General features: G+C 37.5%; 1 protein-coding gene across 2 annotated transcripts in view; it reads left to right on the top strand.

Moving 5' to 3' along the window:
- The window catches only part of ERO1A (endoplasmic reticulum oxidoreductase 1 alpha), a 53,980-nt gene that overhangs the window by 9,495 nt on the left and 29,877 nt on the right, over positions 1 to 14,608 (top strand). For both annotated transcript variants that reach the window (XM_027971493.3, XM_042252040.2), the window contains exons 3-6: positions 497 to 580; positions 7,899 to 7,937; positions 13,414 to 13,490; positions 13,579 to 13,652. In XM_027971493.3, coding sequence (XP_027827294.1) covers positions 497 to 580; positions 7,899 to 7,937; positions 13,414 to 13,490; positions 13,579 to 13,652 — 274 coding nt within the window. The remainder of the gene's footprint in view (positions 1 to 496; positions 581 to 7,898; positions 7,938 to 13,413; positions 13,491 to 13,578; positions 13,653 to 14,608) is intronic.

A 14,608-nucleotide genomic window follows, 5' to 3' on the forward strand; every position in this document is an offset into this window, starting at 1 on the left:
CCAATTAATTAAAAAAAGAAGTATTTTTAAGAAGCATGACTTTATTCTGACCAGTATTATTTTAACAAGTAACTTGTGATGATTTATCTTGAGTTATCTGTTGAAAGAGTATAGAAAACCTGATCATTGTACTATGCAGTACACTCTGTGTTCACAATTGTCTGTTAGCTATTACTTTCATTGAAAGGCTGTGAGTTGGAAGAAAAAAAAAAACATTGTAAGTTGAGCAGTGATGACATGAACTACTTTGGCTTCCAGTTGCTATCTGTTCACGAACTGTTTAGTAGCCTATTTTTGTCTTTATGACCAAGTCTACCGATTTGCTTAGACCAGCTACATGTTTACACCATCCCTGAAACTTGACAATTGGTAAATGGATGAAGTAGAATAATTGCAACTGATAACACGACCAGGTTATAGTATCATAATTCAACATCTGTCTGTTACAATCTTGAGATTCTTATTTTTATAACTTTTCTCTAATTTTATTTTGCAGGTAAACCTGAAAAGGCCATGTCCTTTCTGGAATGATATCAGCCAGTGTGGAAGAAGGGATTGTGCTGTCAAGCCTTGTCACTCAGTAAGAACAGTCTATACATTTAAGAACTGTCACGTTTTTTGGAATAATTGCGATTTTTGAAAGGGTCCAATATAGCTAAAATAATATTTGAATCCTTAGGTTAAATATCAGTTCAGTTCAGTTCAGTCACTCAGTCGTGTCCAACTCTTTGCGACCCCATGAATTGCAGCACACCAGGCCTCCCTGTCCGTCACCAACTCGCAGAGTTCACTCAGACTTATGTCCATCGAGTCAGTGATGCCATCCAGCCATCTCATCCTTTGTTGTCCCCTTCTCCTCCTGCCCCAGCCCCGCCCAGCATCAGAGTCTTTTCCAATGAGTCAACTCTTCACATGAGGTGGCCAAAGTACTGGAGTTTCAGCTTTAGCATCATTCCTTCCAAAGAAATCCCAGGGCTGATCTCCTTCAGAATGGACTGGTTGGATCTCCTTGCAGTCCAAGGGACTCTCAAGAGTCTTCTCCAACACCACAGTTCAAAAGCATCAATTCTTCGGCGCTCAGCTTTCTTCACAGTCCAACTCTCACATCCATACATGACCACAGGAAAAACCATAGCCTTGACTAGACAGACTTTTGTTGGTAAAGTAATGTCTCTGCTTTTGAATATGCTATCTAGGTTGGTCATAACTTTCCTTCCAAGGAGTAAGCATCTTTTAATTTCATGGCTGCAATCACCATATAACGTTGTTTAAAATCAACATATTAAAACTCTAAGCTTATGACTATAAAGCCTATTTTGTATTATTCTGTCTTCATAATAGTAGAATTTAGATTTTGTGGTTAATATAATCTGTTGATTTATTACTGAGAGTAATAAAAGCTATTGTTCTTTTGGCTTGATATTTTTATGTCTTTTTTACTGGCCGTACTGGGCCTTCGTTGCTGTGCGGGCTTTCTCTAGTTGCAGCGGGTGGAGGCTACTTTCACTGTGGCGCACAGGCCTCTCATTGTGGTGGCTTCTCATTGTGGAGCACAGGCTCTCAGTGCACTAACTTCAGTAGTTGCAGCGCGCAGGCTCAGTAGTTGAGACTCGTGGGCTCTAGAGCACAAGCTTAGTAGTTGGAGTGCACAGGTTAGCTGCTCCATGCCATGTGGGATCTGCCCAGACCAAGAATCAAACCCCTGTCTCCTGTGTTAGCAGCTAGCTTCTTAACTAGTGGACTACCAGGGAAGTCCCTTTTGGTTTATTATTTGTTTTTCTTATGTCTAAACTAAAGCTATGTATGTAGTATTAAAAAAGTAAAATTTATAAAGGTACGAATGCAGTCTTTCCCCTTTTCTGAGGATGTATTCATTTTCCTCCTTGGCAGGGATTTGAGCAAAACCACTGGCCTTGCTTAGGAGTTCTGAGATCATTAAAATGTGAAATATTCCATCCACCCTGAAAGCAGAGAATTTTACCCTTTTCAATGAAAGCATTTTTTTTCCTTTAAAAGTACATATTTTTATTTTACTTTCTTTTATTGAGATAAAATATATATAACATAAAATTTGCCATTTTATTTTAGCCATTTCTAAGTGCACAGTTCATTGGCATTAAATACATTCACACTGTTATACAGCCATCACCACCATCCATCTCTAGAACTTTTTCATCTTTCTAAACTGAAACTTCATGCTCATTAAACAATAAATTCCTATTCCTCCCTCCTTTCAGCCATGGGAAGTCACTATTTTACTTTCCTTTTTTATGGATTTGACTTCTCTGGGTACTTCATGTATAAGGGGAATCTTTATAATATTTGTTCTTTTATGTCTGGTTTGTTTCACTTAGCATATTTTCCAGGTTATCTATATTGGAGCATGTACTAGCTTTTTATCTCTTTTAAATACTGAATAACATTCCACTGTATGTGTGTACTACATTTGGTTTATTCATTCACCTGTTGATTGACTTTTGGATTATTTTCACCTTCTGGCTCTTGTGAATAATACTGCTATGAACACGGATGTACAAATCATATGTTTGAATCTCTACTTTCAGTTCTTTGAGGTATATACCTAGAAACAGAATTGCTGGATCATTAGTAATTCTTAGTTCAATTTTTTGAGCAACACCACACTATCTTCTGAATTTGGCAATAAGGAGTTTGTGATCTGAGCCACAGTCAGTTCCTGGTTTTGTTTTTGTTGACTGTATAGAGCGTCTCCATTTTTCCCTGCAAAGAATATAATCAATCTGATTTTGGTATTGACCCTCTGGTAATGTCCATGTGTAGAGTATTCTCTCGTGTTGTTGGAAGAGGGTGTTTGCTATGACCAGTGCGTTCTCTTGGCAAAATTCTGTTGGCCTTTGCCCTGCTTTATTTTGTACTCCAAGGCCAAATTTGCCTGTTACTCCAGGTACCCGTTGACTTCCTATTTTTGCATTCCAGTCCCCTGGAATAAAAAGGACATCTTTTTGGGGTGTTAGTTCTAGAAGGTCCTATAGGTCTTCATAGAACTATCAACTTCAGCTTCTTCAGCATTACTGGTTGGGGCAGAGACTTGGATTACTGTGATATTGAATGGTTTGCCTTGAAAACGAACAGAGATTATTCTATCTCTTTTGAGATTGCATCCAAGTACTGCATTTTGAACTCTTGTTGGCTGAGGGCTACTCCATTTCTTCTAAGGGATTCTTGCCCACAGTAGTAGATATAACAAAGGTCCGTCTAGTCAAAGCTATGGTTTTCCTGGTAGTTACATATGGATGTGTGAGTTGACTGTAAAGAAAGCTGAGTGCTGAAGAATTGATGCTTTTGAACTGTGGTGTTGGAGAAGACTCTTGAGAGTCCTTTGGACTGCAAGGAGATCCAACCAGTCAATCCTAAAGGAAATCAGTGCTGAATATTCATTAGAAGAACTAATGCTGAAGTTGAAACTCCAATACTTTGGCCACCTGATGCAAAGAACTGACTCATTGGAAAAGACCCTGATGCTGGGAAAGATTGAAGGCGGGAGGAGAAGGGGTTGACAGAGGATGAGATGGTTGGATGGCATCACCGATGTGTTGAACATGAGTTTGAGTGCACTCTGGGAGTTGGTGATGGACAGGGAAGCCTGGTGTGCTTTAGTCCAGGGATGGCAAAGAGTCAGACACAACTGAGTGAACTGAACTGATGCTGTCTTCTACAGTGACTGTACCATTTTACTTTCTCACTTGCGGTGTACAAGGGTTCCAGTTTCTCCACATCTTTCCTAATACAGAGGCTTCCCTGATGGCTCAGATATTAAAGAGTCTGCCTGAAGTGCAGGAGACCCAGGGGGGGTCTCTGGGTTGGGAAGATCTCCTGGAGAAGGAAATGGCAGCCCACTCCAGTATTCTTGCCTGGAAAATCCCATGGACAGAAGATCCTGGCAGGCTATAGTCCATAGGGTCACAAAGAGTCAGACATGACTGAGTGACTTAACTAAAATTGCTAACACTTGCTATTATCTGTGTTTTGTTTGTTTGTTTGTTTTTGATAGTGAAAGTAAAGTCACTCAGTCGTGTCCGATTCTTTGCGAACCTGTGGACTGTAGCCCATCAGGCTCCTCTGTCCATGGGATTCTCCAGGCAAGAATACTGGAGTAGGTTGCCATTTCCTTCTCCAGGGGATCTTCCCAACCCAGGGGTCGAACCCAGGTCTCCTGCATTGCAGGCAGACGCTTTAACCTCTGAGCCACCTGGGTGTGAGGTGATAGTGTCATTTTAAGCAGCTTATTTGTATACATGTAAATATTGCTACATATATGTGTCTAGTATGAGGAATAAGGCAAATGTAAAGTGTTATTTATGAGTATTTTATCATTAGCTGAACAAAAAGCAAGTTTTTAGTTATTTTAATCCTCATAGACACAGCATTTTGAAAAGTCAAGGGTTAACTTAGGAAATACCTTATGTTGCTATGATTTAAAACATGAGCATATCATTAAAATGATATCAATTTAAATATTCATTTTATTTCATTAATTCTAGTATTTATATTTAGTAATAGGAAAAGTATTTGTGGAAATTCAAATTTACCGAGGACTTTTTTTATATGGCTTTTAAAAATGCTAAAACTATGGTGGATTCTTGTTAAAGACATTTAATTGCACTTGCACATTAAATGGGCTATTATTAACATTAGTCAGAACAAGCAGTTTGGCAATTATTGCAAATTTGAATCTCATCTTGCAACAGCATTATTTGTAATTATTTTAACACAGTGTAGGACTAAGGGTTGCCACCTTCAGAAGAAGATTGGAGAGGGCAGAACAACCTGAGAGACGCATCGCATAAAGTGATAGCTTATTGATCCCCAGGTTGACGGACTGACAGATGAAATCCATTTCACTGTAAATCCTAGAGAAAACAGCCAAGTTTAGCATTGAAGAAGCTAAAACTTAAGATGTTTATTATCTGACTTGAGCCCACAGAAATGCTAAAATAAAATAATTCAGTGAAAGCTAGCAATTTGTACTGAGAAACTGAGAGAACCTACTTATTGCACCTTCTGTAGAACTGGAGTCAAGTGCCTTTCATGCCAATACCCTCCCCCTCTCTTTCTTTTTCTTGAACTGGGTTCTTGATGGAGAGAAGTCTCTTTTGAAAAAAAGATATTTGGGCTTCCTTGGTGGTGCAGTGGTAAAGAGTCTGCCTGCCAATGCAGGAGATGTAGGTTCTATCCCTGGCGTGGGAAGTTCCCCATGAGAAGGAAATGGCAACCCACTCCAGTATTCTTGCCTGGGAAATCCCATGGACAGAAGAGCCTGGCAGGCTACAGTCCATGGGGTAGCAAAAGAGTCGGATATGACTTAGTGACTAAACAACAACAACAGCAGAAGGTATTTATTCACCCCCAAAATATTCTTATATTTTAGTGTAGCAGAGGAGGGCCATAATTAGACCGAAGACTCAGAAAGGTTATTGGTAGCACTGTGGAGAGTAGGGAGCGGAAGATGAGATGGAGTGGAGACTGGTGAAGGACTAGCGATTAGCAATTGAATGTAATTTTATTCAATAGTGAATATTTTTGAGGGTCTGCCATGTACCTGGACCTGGGCATGTAAGATGAGCACTTGTCATGATGAAGTACTGCAAGAGAAACACTAAGTGATCATATCAGTACAAATGTGATAAGCCAATAATAGATAGGCTGAAGGTGTACACACAAGGAGTAGAGGAAAGGGTGGGCAGAGGAGAGAGACACCAAGAAGCTCCATTCCAAATGACAACATGGGAATGAGCCTTTTTAATTCCTCTTAGGACAAGCCTGGTCTCAGTTCTAGTAGTTCCTGAGTTGCGCAGTCTATCACAACTAGAGAGTGATTAGAAATAATTTCAAATACTTTGAAATACTTGCTTCAGCCTAAATAATCAGCTGTCCCATCTAGCATTTATATTGTACATTACTGAAATCTTGACATCTCACTACTATATTCTTCATTATGTGTCTTAAAAAGACATTACAGGAATTCCCTGGCTGTCCAATGGTTAGGACTCCATACTTTCACTGCTAAGGGTCTGGGTTCAATTCCTGGTTGGGTAACTAACATCCCACAGGCCACATGGTGTGACCAAAAGAAGAAGAAAAAATTGACATTGCATCATGAGTACAGTGTGGTTATCACACGTGCAATACACGTACAAGGTTAAACACAATGAACTCACTACTACAGAAGGTCTGCTGATGTTTTGTTAATACCTTTTGAGCTAAATGAGGAACCAAGACCAGTTTCTTTTTGTCAACACTTTGATTTCTTTTTTCAGTTCATGTATATACTTGGTTCAGGTTATACGTTGGGACACAGTGGAGATAGAAAAATGATAAAAAATTAAAATTCTGTTCTTTATACGGGGCTTCAATGGAGAAGGCAATGGCAACCCATTCCAATATTCTTGCCTAAAGAATTCCATGGACAGACCTTGGGGTCGCAAAGAGTTGGACCCGACTGAGCAACTAACGCAACACAACAATGGGACTTTAAAATACACATCTTTTGATTTGCACCCTTTTCCAGAGAATATTTGAATGAGGCAGATTGTGTGCCCATGGAGGCTGGACTATCTCTGAGAGTTATTTATTACCTTTACAGTTAATCAGAACAATGTTCTTTCACTTCCATTATTAATTGGCCAATGTGAAAAAGAAAAACAATATTCAGCATTAGTCCGGGAGAAAGAAATGAACACTCTGGTGGTTAAGTCTTTTGGAGATTAATTAGAAAGATGTAGCCAATAAAAATAGTACATATCCTTTGACCTAGCAATTCTACAAAGATTTTCACTTATAATTGGACAGATGTCCAAAGATGACCATAAAGCAGTACCGAATATTGTAAAAATGTCAGTTCTGCTGAAATCAACCTATAAATTTGACCTGGTTTATTATATGAAATAATTAGAAACCATCTAAATATCTGGTCATAGGAAAAGACTATACATTGATCTAGTTCAAAGTCTAGACGAGTACACAATAAAGTGTTCATCTCTGTGTGGGTCTTTCCCTTTGGAATCTATTTCAGGACTGCACTGAATATATTTAGCATTAGAATAGGACCCTACAATTTACAGCACTTTCTCACATACATCATTATCTCTACTCACAGCATCACTTTGAGGACAGGCAGATAGATCCTGTGTTATACAGTGGTCAACACAGAACTAAAAACTAGTACCGTTTTCCTCTGAAAAGAACTAGAGTTCCTTAAAAAATGGTTGATTCCTAGACTGGGACAAGAAATATATGAGCCTGGAGTATATTGTCATAACAGAAACAAAAAGTGCTGTTAAAGATTACTGGGGTAGGGACTTCCCCATTCTCCAGTGGCTGAGATTTCTTGCTCCCAATGCAGGGGACCCAGGTTTGGTTCCCTGGTTGGGGAACTGGATCCTGCATGTGGCAACTAAGGTTCCTGCATGCTGAAATAAAGATCCAGCGTGCCAGCAACGGACACCCGGCACAGCCAAATAAACAGAAATATTTTTTTAAAAAAAGATTACTGGGGAAACATATAATAGACACCAGGGCAGCTAAAGACACAGGCCACATGAAAAAGACACAGGCCAGCACTTAGTCTCCTAGTGGTCAAATGTGGGACAGTTTGAGCATTAAAAAGAATAATGGCTAAGATTCTGTTTTTATATTTCCATTCTCTAATATGTGTAATCAATCCACAGCATAACTTACTGAATTTTTTGTTTATTTTTAAGAAATAATATGAAGACTGCCTAATTGTTCTCAGTTAAATATTAGCCTGTTAACTTCAGTCATTTGTTCTGTGAATTCTTCTTATAAATCATAGAAGTATAAAATATTTTTTCAGAAGATAGAATAACTGTCATCTGAAAGCATTTTAAAATTTTTTTCAGGATGAAGTTCCTGATGGAATTAAGTCTGCAAGCTACAAGGTTTGTATATATACTTATTAATGTGTCTAGTATTGGGCAAAACTAAAAAAACTCACTTCCTCTACCAACTAATACCTCACTTCTCTGCTCCTCTGTACAGTGATACTCCTTGAAAGTTTTTTGTACTCAGCGGCTCTAATTCTCTTCCCTCCATTTTCTTTACCTTTTTTTTTAAAAATTAAAGCTTAAAAGAAAAATAAAAGTAGGGGGAACCCCAAATTGTGTACGCATCACCCAGCTTAAGGCATTACCAGTATATGTGGTCAATCTTGTTTCATCTATCCCTTCCACTCCATTCTCCCAATTATTTTAAAGCCAGTCTGAGATAAATCATTTTGTTTACAAATACTTTGTATGCATCTCTATGACAGATGATACTTTAAAAACCCCACATAACCAAAGTCAGGGTTCCAGTCTCTCTTGTTGTTTTGTAAATGCCTTGATGTATGTGCATGCGTGGTCAGTCGCTTCAGTCCAACTCTTTGCGACCCTAGGGACTGTAGCCTGCTAGGCTCCCCTGTCCATTGGCTTTTCTGGCATGGTTTGCTGTGCCCTCTTCCAGGGGATCTTCCTGACCCAGGGATCAAACCTGCATATCCTGAGTCTCCTGCATGGCAGGCAGATTCTTTACCCACTGAGACACCTGGAAGCTCTTAATAGTCTATTTCAAATAGGATTCACACATATTCCATGCATTTCACTTGGTATGCGTCATACCTGTTATATGTCCCAAGCTCCTAAGGTGCTATTGGACTGGTCAGTGAAAAACCTGGGAAATTATAGATTAGGTTTATGAGAAATATGTATGAGAAGCAGAGGATGAGTAGTCCTGCATAGAGAGAGTAGTCCTGTTTTATAGTGGCTTTATCCTTCATTGCATGGTGCAAATCAACCACTTATTACTGTTTAGTACTTTTAAAATTTTACAGTGAATCCTTTTGGCTGAAAGAACTAAAAGAGGAAAAAGAAAGTACATGTTTAATGAAAAATGAAGTACTGAATTTCCACTTCTCACAGCAGTTGATGGTGATATGTAACTCACACAAGGGTTATTGTTTACCGTCCATAAGAACCATGGAAGTATCGCTGATCATATGAAAATCAAAACACACAGATCTGCTGACAAAGCCTGAGCATCTGCTTTGTAACTTAGTGGTTGTTTTAAGCAGACTGTGTCTAAGACAGCTTTACATGTGCAGCTGCAGACGATACATTTACATATCATTTTGGGATGTGTGATTTTCCTTTTAGACTGAATAACTGTTCTAAATTAAAATTTTCTGATATTTTATTATGAAAATTTTCATACATACAGCCTAGTTGAAGGAATTTTCCTGTCAACACTGGATCATACTAATCATACTAATCACCTAGATTCTACTATTAACATTTTCATAAACTCACTTTACTACATGTCTGTCTATCTGTTCATCCTTCTAGCCATCCATTAAACCATTTTATTTTTTGGATATATTTTGAATAAGTTTTAAGCATCAGTATACATTGCCCTCACTATATGTCATTAACTAAATATATATATAACTAGAAGTATATCATTGAGTGGAGTCTAATATTTGCTTACATGCACATTTAATAAAATTGATATACAATGAAGTGCACACATCTTAGGTGTGCATTTGTTAAATGCATGCACCTTTGTAACTTAGACTTCTGTTTCAATACAGAGCATCGCTGTTACCCTAGAAAGTTGTTTCATACCCCATCCTAGTCAATCCATACTCCTTCCCTAGAGGCAATGACTGTTCTGCACTTTTTCCGTGTTAGATTTAAACTAATTTTGATCATTTTTGATTCTGCATTTTTTTATTCATATACGAAGAATGAAGTCATAGCTATTAATGTGTTGGCTCTAGTGCAGAGCTTTGCATGTAATTAAATGATGCCATCATCAGCTGTTTCAAATAATCATTTTAATTCCAGAATTTTAAAAAAATGATTTATTTTTGGTTGTGCTGGGTCTTTGTTGCTTTGCATGGGCTTCTCTATAGAGCGCAGGCTCAGCAGTTGTGGCATACAGGCTTTAGTTGCTCTGAGGCATGTGGGATCTTCCCAGACGAGAGAGTGAACCTGTATCCTCTGTATTGGCAGGTGGATTCTTATCCAGTGCAGCACCAGGGAAGTCCCAGAAATTGTTTGATTTTTTTTCATTCAGTTGATGCTCAAAGTAAAATTTTCAGAAGTTCATTCTGTTGAAGAAAAGCATTTGTCACTGAATGTTAGTATAAATTCATTTAAAGTTCAAAATTGAAGATGAAGTATTTGTTTTTTGGGGATGATACACCTATTCAATTTTGATGAAACAGTGTCCTGCTTCCCTGGTGGTCCAGTGGCTAAGACTCCATGCTCCCAATGCAGGGGGCCTGGGTTCGATCCCTAGTCAGGGAACTAGATCCCACACCCTGCAACTAAGAGTTTGCAAGCCACAACTAAAGATCCCACACGTTGCAACTAAGACCTGGCACATAATAAAATATTAAGGAAAAAGAAACAATGTCCTGGTAAATCGGGAAATGTCCTTACTAAATCAAGAAATCTTAACTAAATCAGAATTGTAATTGGTTGAGGTACATACATAATTCATAATTATATCCTGACATGCTGTGATATGTTACTACTTAAGATAGAAGTTACTACTTCTATCTATTTGACAATTACTATTGTCAGAATATATATATTTGTCAAAATATATAGGAGATGCTGAAGGACAGGGAAGCCTAGTGTGCTGCAGTCCATGGGGTCACAGAGTTGGACATGACTGAGCAGCTGAACAACAAAATAAGATTTTGTATTTATATATATACTAAGTAATGACTATGAAGTTTTGGGGATGATGCTTATGCTGAATAAAATATTACTTTAGCATGGTAGTGGACTTTCTTTGCTCTCCATCATCAATCCAATTTTATAAATGCTTGAGCCTTTGAAGAACTATTTTGTTAAATAGTCTAAGAATCCTTCATTGGTATTGATCATTTTTAAAGAAATGAGCCCTCTAAATGTTGATTGCATTTTCAAAATCAGTAGAGAATCATTATTCAAAGTATCTATTGATGGACTGCTTAAAGAAAAGAACAAAACAAATTTCAGCTTTTGAAGCTTTAGCAAGTTGTACTTATTATAACAAAACTTGTAACAAAGACCTGGCTATTCACTGATATGAAAAGTAGGAAAGAACTTTAGATATTAAGTGAAGAAAGCTTAAATGGTATATTAGATTAAATTCTGAAATTTTACAATTGTGTTTTGGAGACTCTCCCCTTGTGGGAAGAGTCTCCTCTTAATGAACTCTTGCTTTTAACTGGATAAATTTATATTCTGAGCTATGAGGGAATCCCAAATTATGACCTGAAATTGATTTAAATTAAGAACACTTACAATTTCATTTCTATTTGCAAAACATTTAATTAAAAAATGAAGATAGTTTATTTAATGATTTTTGTCTTATTTATTAAAGAGATGTCTTATTTATTTTGTCTTATTTATCAAAGAGAGGTACTTAGAGGCAAAGAGTAGAACTGTGAAAATATGTGGGCTAAAATATTTTCATATATTTACCTGTAGAAGTAATATTTTTCTCAGTTAAAGTGAAAGTGGCTCAGTTGTGTCCAACTCTTTGCAACCCCATGAACTGTAGCCTGCCAGACTCCTCTGTCCATGGAGATTTTCCAGGCAAGAATACTGGAGTGGGTTGCCATTTCCTTCTCCAGAGGATCTTCTCAGCTTAAGGATGGAACCTGGGTCTCCTGCACTGCAAGCAGACTCCTCACCACCTGAGCCAGGAGGGAAGTCTTCTCAATTAAAAGCTGTATCTTTAGAGAAGAGTCAGTTGAAAGTAGGGATGATTTCAAATTAACCTTAAAATTAACTTTGAAGAAGATTGTGGGCAATTTTGTAAAACATTGAAAATAATAAGCATTTTAGAAAAATTATTTTTCTTCAGAAAAAATGCCACTGACATAGTTTTGAGACAGATGTGACTTACACAGCTAACTAAGTTATTAAATAAGAGCTAGGAATAGTTATTATCTTTAACCTACATTATAATATTCAGGTAATCACAATAATAAACAACTTTTGCTTAAATATAGATCGGTATATTAAAATACATAAGTGTGTGTTATCTTTTGAACAAATTTTGTTTACTTTTTGATAAGTATTTTTAACTTTTTTATTTTGAAATAATTTTTAACTTATTGAAAAGTTGCAAGATTAATATAAAGACATTTTATACACTTTTTATAAACATTCACTAATTTTTAATATTTTGCCTCAACTGTCTTAGCATGCTTAAATACATAGAGTTTTAAAAACCATGTAAGAGTTATACATCATACGCCTTTACCCATTTATACTTAATTATGTATGTGTGAGCACATGCTCAGTTGTGTCGGACTGTTTGCAACACCAAGTACTGCAGCCCTCCAGACTCCTCTGTCCGTGGTATTGCCTGGGCAAGAATACTGGAGTGGGTTGCCATTTCCTTCTCCAGGGGATCTTCCCAACCCAGGGATCGAACCCTGCGTTGCAGGCAAATGCTTTACCACTGAGCCCCCAGAGAAGTCCTAACTATGTATAAAAAATAATTTTCGTTTTGGTAGTAGTTTTTGAGTTGAATTGTCTTTAGGTCGACCAGTGTGATGAAACAAATCGTTTCAGATAGTTATGTCATTTCAGTTATTTCAGTGTTCACTTTTATCCTCAAAAGAGTCCTTGTCTGGACAGTCATTTGTGCGATCATCCTTACAATGAGGACATAATAGGCACTCAGTTTATATTTGTTGAGTGATTGAATCTGTGGTCTCCTGCTTCCAGTGTCATCTTTTAGCTGTATGGTAGTGATGCCTGGTGTGTTGTGAAGTCTCGTGATCCATACTTACTTCCCTTGTACACAGCAAGCAGAATTCATATCGTGGCTTTGACTTTGCAAAGAAATACAATTGTTACACAATGTATTTTAAGCACCTAAAGATATTGGAGTACTTTTTATACGACTTGGTAGCCTCCAGGGCATTTTTAGAATCATAGTATTTAGAGTTGAAATAGATCGTAGACACACATGATCTTGCCCAAACACTGATTTTATGACAAAGAAAACTGATGCTCACAATTCGGTCATTAGAAGAGTGGAACACTGCCCCATGACTCCTTAACTGATTTCTTTAACCTCAGAGATTTTCTTAGTGGACATTTTGATAGTTTTTGGACTATAAATTATTCTTTACTTTGTAAACATAATAGTAAATTGTGCTCTCCAACAAAACAAAGAGCAAAGCCTTTTACTTATATTTTAGCTTCAGGAGGAATGTGAGGCTTATTATTATTTTTTTTTCTTGTAAAGTTTTGAAACCAAGGGGATGATGCTAGTTCTAAAAGAACCTCAAATTCCTTTGACAGTCTTCTTAAAAGTTTTAAAAATGCAATTAATTGGATTCTATTTCTTTCCCTTTTGTTGTAGTATTCCGAAGAAGCCAATAGTCTCATTGAAGAATGTGAGCAAGCTGAACGACTTGGGGCTGTGGATGAATCTCTGAGGTTTGGTGTTTTATTTGCAGTAGTATTTTATGCTTTTTCAGGTGAAACGTTAACTTAAAAAGAGTAACTCCATTTTCTTTGTTTAAAGTGAGGAAACGCAGAAGGCTGTTCTTCAGTGGACCAAGCATGATGATTCCTCAGACAACTTCTGTGAAGTTGATGGTATAACACTTTTTACACTATGCATGTTAAGATTGTACCTAAAGAAAAATATTCTTTTGAAATAATTTAAAGAAAAAAAATCCTCAGTTTCTAATCCTCAGTTTCTTTTTGAGGGAGTTCCTTGAAAAGCTAAACACAGAATTACCATGTGACATAACAGTCAACTCCTCAGCATTTACCCCCAAAGACTGAGAACAGTAAAGCAGATACTTGTACAACGTGTTCACAGCAGCCTTAATCAGAACAGCCAAAAGGTGGAAACAACCCAAGTATCCATCAGCAGATGACTATATAAACACAGTGTAGTATACCCATACAATGGAATGCTGCTGCTGCAGCTAAGTCACTTCAGTCATGTCCGACTCTGGCAACCCCACAGAGGGCAGCCCACCAGACTTCCCCGTCCCTGGGATTCTCCAGGCAAGAACACTGGAGTGGGGTGCCATTGCCTTCTCTACAGTGGAATGAGATTTAGCCATAAAAAGAAAGGAAGTTCTGATTCATGCTGCAATATGGATAACACTGAACACATTAGGCTAAATGAAATAAGCAAGGTGCAAAAGGCAAGCGTCCTATGACCCCACTCACATGATGTATCTAGAATAGGCAGACGGATACAGGCAGGAAGTGGTCTTAAGTTACCAGGAGTTAGGAGGAAGGAGAGTGGGAGTTACTGCTTAATGGTTGCAGACTCTGAAATCATAGGAAAGTTTGGAGACAGTGATGATGGTTGCACAACATTGTGAATATAATTAATGCCACTGAATTGTAGTCTTAAACATGGTTAAAATGGCAAATTTCATGTTGTGTATGTTTTACCACAATAAAACAATTTAAAAAGAAAACCCAGTTTCTGGAGAAAAAAAATCACCTGAGTTTGCAGTTCTATTCGACTTTTGTAATATATACAGGTACTTTGTGTAACCTGCTTTGTTATACTGACCTTGGATTGTTAA

This window comes from Ovis aries, chromosome 7 (assembly GCF_016772045.2).
Source record: "Ovis aries strain OAR_USU_Benz2616 breed Rambouillet chromosome 7, ARS-UI_Ramb_v3.0, whole genome shotgun sequence".
Taxonomy (NCBI): Eukaryota; Metazoa; Chordata; class Mammalia; order Artiodactyla; family Bovidae; genus Ovis; species Ovis aries.